The 8,038-nt window shown below is 49.8% G+C and overlaps 1 protein-coding gene across 1 annotated transcript; it reads left to right on the forward strand.

Moving 5' to 3' along the window:
* Positions 1 to 850: 850 nt before the first annotated feature.
* Positions 851 to 7,081, forward strand: LOC112204992 (retinol dehydrogenase 16). The gene is made up of 4 exons (XM_522604.6): positions 851 to 1,368; positions 3,346 to 3,604; positions 5,521 to 5,684; positions 6,265 to 7,081. The coding sequence occupies exons 1-4, from the start codon at positions 1,056 to 1,058 to the stop codon at positions 6,480 to 6,482; spliced, it is 954 nt and encodes a 317-aa protein (XP_522604.1). The 5' UTR covers positions 851 to 1,055; the 3' UTR covers positions 6,483 to 7,081.
* Positions 7,082 to 8,038: the final 957 nt, after the last annotated feature.

Raw genomic sequence — 8,038 nt, forward strand, 5'->3', positions numbered from 1 at the left:
TTTGAGCAGGAGTGTCTTGTTTTTCCAGGTACAGTCTGTCATGGCTTCCCTTGTCTAGGAAAGGGAAATCCCCTGACCTCTTACACTTCCTGGGTAAGGCAATGCCCTGCCTTGCTTCAGCTCACCCTCTGTGGGCTGCATGCACTGTCCAACCAGTCCCAGTGAGATGAACCAGGTACCTCAGCTGGAAATGCAGAAATCACCCATTTTCTGCATCAGTCACACTGGGAGCTGCAGACCGGAGCTGTTCCTATTTGCCCATCCTCTCCCTGCTTTCTTTACCTCTGAGGTTGGATTCTCCCTGTGGGATCCTGCAATCCTTCTGCCCCAAAAAACTATTATAGCAGGAGGGAACCTGTTCCTGCTCACTCTTTGCCTTCTCCTTCTCATCCTAGACAGCCTGACCGTGCCCTAGTTTTCTGAGGAGTGATTGATTCTGGGGTGCGGAGCAGGATGAGGAAACTCAGGCTCAGAGAGGGATTTCCACCTAATGTGCCTGGAAACCATGGGTAGCTACCCAGTAAGGCCTTTCTATGTTCAGAAGGTCATGGACCAGGAGTGTTGGTATCGGAGCTTTGTAGAGACAGTTTTGACCCCTGTACTTAGAGCAGAGGGGTGTGTTTGCCATGGAGAGTGTGTGTGGGCAGCTGTGTGTGAGCCTGTGTGAGTTCTGTGTATGTTCCTGTGTGAATATATGTGTGTGCTCCTTCATGGACACAGCATGCATGTACTGGGCATAGCAAGGCAGAGAGAAATCAGGAGACTAGGGGCACATTGCCCAGTAGGAAGATAGTATCTTCCTAATGGGCAGGACTTGAGGTGTGCAAAGGTGTGCATGAGTACTGCAAAAGCAGTTCAAAGGGCAGAGAGGTGGAGCCAGAATAAATATGTTGCAGAAAGGCAGTCATCAGGGAGGAAAGTGAGGATTCCCTGCCAAAATGCCTGAGGGCTTCCCTGCCTACCACAGCCCTCTGTGTTCTTAAATCCTCCTGTCTGAACAGAGGCCAGACTCTGGTTTCCCCCACAGCCTGTCTGTGTCTGTCCTCTGCAAAGCCATGTGGCTCTACCTGGCGGTTTTCGTGGGCCTGTACTACCTTCTGCACTGGTACCGGGAGAGACAGGTGCTGAGCCACCTGAGAGATAAGTATGTGTTCATCACGGGCTGTGACTCTGGCTTCGGGAAACTGCTGGCCAGACAGCTGGATGCACGAGGCTTGCGGGTGCTGGCTGCGTGTCTGACGGAGAAAGGAGCCGAGCAGCTGAGGGGCCAGACTTCAGACAGGCTGGAGACGGTGACCCTGGATGTTACCAAGACAGAGAGCGTTGCTGCAGCCGCCCAGTGGGTGAAGGAGTGCGTGAGAGACAAAGGTAACCACCCAGGTTTCTCAAGTCTGTCTGTGTCTTCCCTCTGTGTGAAGGGACCACCTCCTGTCTGCTCCCTGGGAAGATTTCTACAGTGTCTTTCCAGGTTGAAGTAACAGTAGCTTTCTAATATTTCTCACTTAACAGGCTGCCTGAGCCCCATCTCTTTTCAATCCTTAACCTCTCCCGACATTGGAGGTGTCTAGTCTTGGGGAGAGTTTGCCCTGATGAGATTTTCTCTCCAGAATTCCTCTCTATCCTCTCCCTCCTGTCTAAGCAGAAGTCATGGATTGTTTGATGCTAAGAGCCTGCGTTAGAGATCTGGAGACTTGCTGGAGCATGGTTGAGAAGGGAGCACAGGGCTGCAAGTGTGCACGGAGGCTGTGCCTGTGCTGGAGCCAGGCTCATGTTCCCAGCACTTTACCTTGTTTTTGCTAGGGCCCATCAGCGTCCACTGAGAGCTACGATCATCTCCATCTTCAGAGGAGAGTATCAGCATAAGGACTGCTTAAGGAAGGCAGAACTAGTAAGGGGTTACTTTTTCTTTCATTCTTCTTTTCACTACACTAATTCATCTGTCTTATTATAGAGGAAGAAAGAAACATGGATTTATTTTATGTAACAATAAATGCAGAATATGATCTTTGTGGAAAACACTGAAAAGAATAAAGATGAAAACAAAAGTTTCCCTGAAATTGTCATCCACATATAAATCCTTTTTACAATTATACATAATTAGGATTTTATATTTTGTTCTTAGTTTCAGTCACCTTAAATTCTCTGGAGAAGATGAACACTTTTCCACCATAATGACTGTTTTTATAAAATTATATTTAATTATTTAGAATACTGTATCCTTCCAATAGCCTTACCTATGTAATCCATACTGAGTGGTTGGATATGAAATTCCTTCCTGCTTTTTATCATCATAAATGTCATCTTGGTGGACTTTTATTTGCCAACATCTCTGTAAGTGTGAGTATTGATTGGATTCTTAAAAATGAGATGTCTTGCTGGAGGAATCTGCATTTGCATCAGGGCAGGGCCTGTTATTGAGCAGGGGACAGATTCATATGCCTGGGCCAACCCTTCTAGATCAACAACTGCCACCCCCTGCCTGGACTCAAGGGACCCTGTGCTCCTGCCCCCTAGCTCTATAGGTTGAAAACTCTATTGACTTGAAGTCCTGGGGATTGTGTATTTGCATCTTCCAGAGAGATTTTCCCAGAGCTGGGTGAACTTGGGACTAAAGGGAAGGATGAAGAGTGGGCTTCTGATGCAGTAGGAGGAGAGGGTGACATTTTCTGGGGCAGAGGGTGGAGTCTATGTACTGAGTGGGGTGACGCAACCTTGCTTTCTTCCCAAAGCCTGTGCATTGGAATTCCCCTGTGCTTTCTATAAAATGTTACTGATGCAGGATGTTTCAAGACCAGTGCCCTGAGGTCAAACACAGGATGTTTCCCAAGTTCCCCCAAGCCTAGGATTTCAGGTCTGTCTCTTTCTCTCTTCCCTGTCTCCCTCACTCTCCCTCTTTCTTGTCTCTTATTCCATCAACAGATAGTTGCTGGACAATCACTATATAAGGTGTTAGCACACCTGAAAATGCAGCTGTATGTCTGTAATGTCTGCAACATTCATGTTTAACTAACCAAACATTGTTCTTCATGTTTCCAGACTAGTGCACGGACAATAGTTCTTTAACATGATTTCATGCAATCCTTAAATAGGGGTAATAGCTTATTGTCTTTCAGGCAGTAGGCTGGTCCATGAAGAGTAAATGGAGAAAGACCTGGGTTTTGTGGCCCACCAGCTGCTGAATGCTCAGCCCCCACCCCTGTGATACTGTGGTGTTTGTTATACCCTCCTCCCCGTCCCACACCTGTCATTCTGCCTTCACTTTATTGGGATGTGATTTGCACCCTAAATCTGTCCACCTGCACAGGCACAACACAGTGATGCTCTCTCATCTTCCCACTGTCCCAGGACTCTGGGGCCTGGTGAATAATGCTGGCATCTCCTTGCCCACGGCTCCCAATGAGTTGCTCACCAAGCAGGACTTCATGACCATACTGGACGTGAACTTATTGGGGGTGATTGATGTGACTCTGAGCCTGCTGCCCTTAGTGAGGAGGGCCAAGGGCCGTGTGGTCAACGTCTCCAGTGTCATGGGCCGGGTGTCACTTTTTGGTGGAGGCTACTGCATCTCCAAGTATGGCGTGGAAGCCTTCTCCGACTCCCTCAGGTATGGGTCTGGGACGGGGCCCACCCTAGTCTTCCTGCTCCTGTCCTTGTGGGGAAGTCTTTTCCAGGGAGTTCCTTGAATCCCAGCCTGTAAGGTCCTTTCATGAGATCCCTCTCTGTCTTCATGTGTGACACCCTCATCTTCCTCTTTCTGGATTGGGCTGGCCATTCACTGGGAAGCACCTTCCTGAGTGCTGGGCGACAGGAGGGGCCCCAGGTCAGAGAGTTTCTTGAACGATACCTCTTCCCTGGATGGATCTCTTGGTCAGAAACTGCCAGAGGCAGAATTGGACCTGGATCTTTGGCTTCAGATCCTACCAAGAGGAACACAGTACTGAGGTTACCAAGCCCAGGACAGGGGAACACTGTGTATCAATGACTAATCCCAGGGAAGGACCCTAAACACTTCTTCCCATTGCACCTTGGTATTGGAGCCACAAAGGCAGACCAGGCAGTCAGCGCTGGATGGAAGAATGCTTTGCACCCTAGAGAAGGAGCAGAGAAAGATCAGCTACAGCAGTGTGTGTTGGTCCCCTGGCCAGGGAGGCTCTCCCAGCAGCTGACACTGGGCATGTGGCTTGCTCACACCCCTCTCTTGCTGTAGTAGAAGGACCCCAACCCCTCCTCCCTGGAATCTGAAATACTTGTAAACCTGGGGCATGCCTTAGGGCTGCGGACACACACAAGCTCATGCAGACGCAAGAGCACTCACTGAGTCAGAAACGGAAAGATATTTCCACACCAGGAGATGGGTGCCTGGCTTTGGGGCTCTTCCTCTCTAGGGAGAGAAATGCTTCAAGCCCTGAGGCCATTCCTTCATGGCTCTCTGGGGCCCAAAGACAGCATGCAGGAGATGGTCTTTCCCAGCAGAATTCATGTCCAGAGCCCCTTTGACGATGGGTAGAGCATCTGAGTCCACACAACAGACACTTTAGGCCCTTGTCCAAGTGGCCAAAAATCCGTCCTTAATCAACAACAAGGTTTTGTCTGTGACTTAAAACTTGATACCTGGGAGAGGGACAAGAGATCTAGAATCAAGTGCCAATGCTTATAAGGTTGGTGACCAAGTCAACCTTGCTGGCCATGGTACCCACCTGAGTTGAGGAGAGTCCTGGAGATTCCATCTGAGCTGGGGATTGAAAACTCAAGCTGGGGATTGAGAACTCCACCTGGCAGCCTGGTAAGGAAGACTGGGAAAGGCTCCTAGATGAAGGAATGCCATCAGCCCAGGCCCAGAGTGAGCATTAGCCACCTGCATGTACTGCAGAATCCTCTTGTGGTGAAGGTCAAGGCCAAGCCTGGTGGGGGATGCTGGGCAGGTGGTCATAGGTGGGCTCCTTGAGGGCCTGTGGGCCCTGGACAGGAGTTATGGCTTATGCTGTTGGCAGTGGAACCCCCCAAAAAAAGGGATTTGCTCAGGGGAGCTCCTTGGTCCAGTCAGCTTCTAGACTCCCACTGACTGCAGGAAGCCCAGTGGTTGTAAGTGTGGGGAGCCAGACTGAAGACAGATGCTTCTTAGAGGACAGCTGCCATCACCCAGCTCAGAGGCCAGGGAGATTCCTGGGGCAGGAAAATGGGGGAGGGGACTGAGGACTGGAGAGGAGGCAAAATGTGGGAATTCTGGTGATCCACTGGATGTGAGGGACATAGGAGGAGACAGCACTAAGGTGCTGCCTTGTTTTGGAATTGGTAGGATTTAGGGCTAGTAAGCTCAGGTGTGTAAAATATGGAAACTCCATACAGAGGGAATGCCACCATGATAATTATGACCCCTTGATTGCTGGAAATTAAATATTCCAAGCTTTCTATTTCACCCATTGTCCTCATATGTTGTGATATCATAGTTTTACTTTTATTGTTTGTGTTTTACCTTCCAAGACCCCCGAAGTTTTTCCCCTCTGCTTCTCTGTCTTGCAGGAGGGAACTCTCCTACTTTGGGGTGAAGGTGGCTATGATTGAACCTGGCTATTTCAAGACTGCTGTGACCAGTAAGGAGAGATTCTTAAAGAGCTTCCTGGAGATTTGGGACCGGTCCAGTCCAGAGGTCAAGGAGGCCTATGGCGAGAAGTTTGTTGCAGACTGTGAGTAAGCTGTGGACAGTGGGGAGAGAAGCAAACCCTCGTGTGGAATCCTTGGTCTACCATTGGTGTCTGAAGGGCATTAGAGTTTGATCCCCAGGCTCTCCCTTCCCCACAAAGTGGAGACCTTTAGCCCCATTTCCATGATGGGTGCTGTGTGGTCAACTGGTCATGAAAAGCAAGTGTCCAGGCTTCTCAGAACTTGGGACCAGTGTCTATCTGAACCCATCGTTATTGAGGAAAAAAGGGAAGCCAGAAAGGGAAGACATTGGTGGCTGATCACAAGCTGGCATTAGAGACAGCTTGTTTTTATGTGCTGAGACTTCTACTGTGGGTGGAGACCATCATTTATGCAGTCCAGATATTCCCAAAGAGAGACAGACATGACTTAGTGTGGGACACTTGCTACTTTCACATGGATGGGCTCCAGCTCAGGGAATTTGGATAAAAGAGATTTGAGGCATTGCTTGACTGGGGGTTGTGGGGTGGCATGAGTTCTTAGACCCTTTCCACTCTAAGTTGAATCCAAAGCAGGAGCGGTTAGAGGTGGAAATATACATGGATTGTTTCTGATTCTTAACAGATAAGAAATCAGCTGAACAAATGGAGCAGAAGTGCACACAGGATCTGTCGTTGGTGACCGACTGCATGGAGCATGCGCTGATTGCCTGCCACCCCCGCACTCGCTACTCAGCTGGCTGGGATGCCAAGCTTCTCTACCTCCCCATGAGCTACATGCCCACCTTCCTGGTGGATGCCATTATGTACTGGGTCTCTCCAAGCCCGGCCAAGGCTCTATGAAGCTAAGAGTTGGATGCATGGTTGCATGGATTTGGGGTGTGCTATGAGGGGTGGTGTATCCTTGGGAGAGATATAAAGTGGAGGGAGGGAGCCGTCCGGTCAGTAGGGCACCAATCCCACCTCCTTCATTACCTCCTGTCCATGATTCTCCTGGGAGATAATTCTGCTCTCTGGAGATGTTGGTAGGAAAGTTTCAAGTTACGCAGCTGAGAAACAGGGACCAAATAGTGCTCCTGGGTGCATTGTCACCGTGGGTGGCCACTCAAGGGTCCAAGCCTTTAGGGCCATCCTTGGGCTAACAACTGGGGTGGGTGTGAGCAGGTGGAAGGAGCCTCAGCCCATGCCATTACCTCCTGCTTCCTTATCAGGCTGTGTGTTAATTCTGGGCCAGTCTACACCCTCCCACGGGGTGGAAATGGCCTGGAGGATATGAGGGCACTCCTCCTCTGAAGATCCCTGTACACGTGGTGTTGGGACTGGAACCATTATGCGGCCCCATAGGCCTCAGGAGTCATCCCAGAAGCAGTGGCTGGGAGGTGGTGTCCTAAGTAAGGATCTGTGCAGAGGACAAATAAATCAGTTTTTGATTTGTCTTGAAAGCATGGACTTCCTTTGACTCTTTTGATGTTGAAAAAGTTGATAGTTTCACCCATGTGCGGTGATTTGAATGTTCTTGTGAAGCTCCACTTGGATTCCAGGCACATGAGACTGCAATCCCTCTCTGAGTCTGGGTTCCCACCTTTGCTCAGCACCCAGAGTCACTCCATCCAGAAAGTCATGTCACTGTCAGCCTCCCTAGGACTAGAAGTCAAAGGCAGAAAAGAGTGAACAGGAATAGATCTCCTCCTAATATTGAATTTTCTGCTAGAAGGAGAACAAGATCCCAATGGGGAAGTCTGATCTTAGAGGCAAAGAAAGGGGGAAAAAGGGAAATGGGGATGGGAACTCCCAAGCTGCTGGGAGGGAGTAATGGAGTGACTTACACAAGAGGGTTTCAAGAGTTTTTACACTTTCACTCCTGAAGATGTCCTTTCCCTAGATTTTGGTGGCCTTGGGGAGCAGTGGCAGGAAGAGGCAGGTGCCTTCCTGAATATCAGGGGATGAGAGGCATGGCCTGAGAATGGATTTGAAGAGAGAAGTTGGACTATCCCTGCCCTCTCCCAGCCCTTGTTGCCACCAAGGTGAGGGGCAATTGTTTTCTTTCCAGGGGGTTCTGGAGTAGCCTGTGGTCACAGAAATAGACCCAAGGACAAGACAGCAAGGCGACCTCAACAGCCATATTGACAGGCAGGCCTCAGATCCCTTCCCTGGGGCAACTGAAGCCTCCTCCCCTCACCCATGCCCTCTCTGTGTCCCTTAGTGACGGACCCTCACTTTAAAGTCATTGCACTTTCCCTGTGTCATCCCTCAGGTCCCCCACCATATCCCAACACACCCACTCCTCCAGTGACAGGGAGTGAGAGTCACTGCTGGACTCATCTTTCATATTTTCCCTCCCTTTGTTGAGCCCCTGCTGTGTACTGGAGAGAAATTCCCTTGAATGACCTGGTCCTCAT

Source organism: Pan troglodytes, chromosome 10 (assembly GCF_028858775.2).
Source record: "Pan troglodytes isolate AG18354 chromosome 10, NHGRI_mPanTro3-v2.0_pri, whole genome shotgun sequence".
NCBI lineage: Eukaryota > Metazoa > Chordata > Mammalia > Primates > Hominidae > Pan > Pan troglodytes.

Excerpts from the sequence above, each read along its gene's own strand:
- LOC112204992 (XM_522604.6), top strand. The coding sequence starts at position 1,056 with ATGTGGCTCTACCTGGCGGTTTTCGTGGGCCTGTACTACCTTCTGCAC. Across the intron at positions 3,605-5,520 it reads GCCTTCTCCGACTCCCTCAG|GAGGGAACTCTCCTACTTTG; the intron begins GTATGGGTCTGG and ends TCTGTCTTGCAG. Across the intron at positions 5,685-6,264 it reads CGAGAAGTTTGTTGCAGACT|ATAAGAAATCAGCTGAACAA; the intron begins GTGAGTAAGCTG and ends GATTCTTAACAG.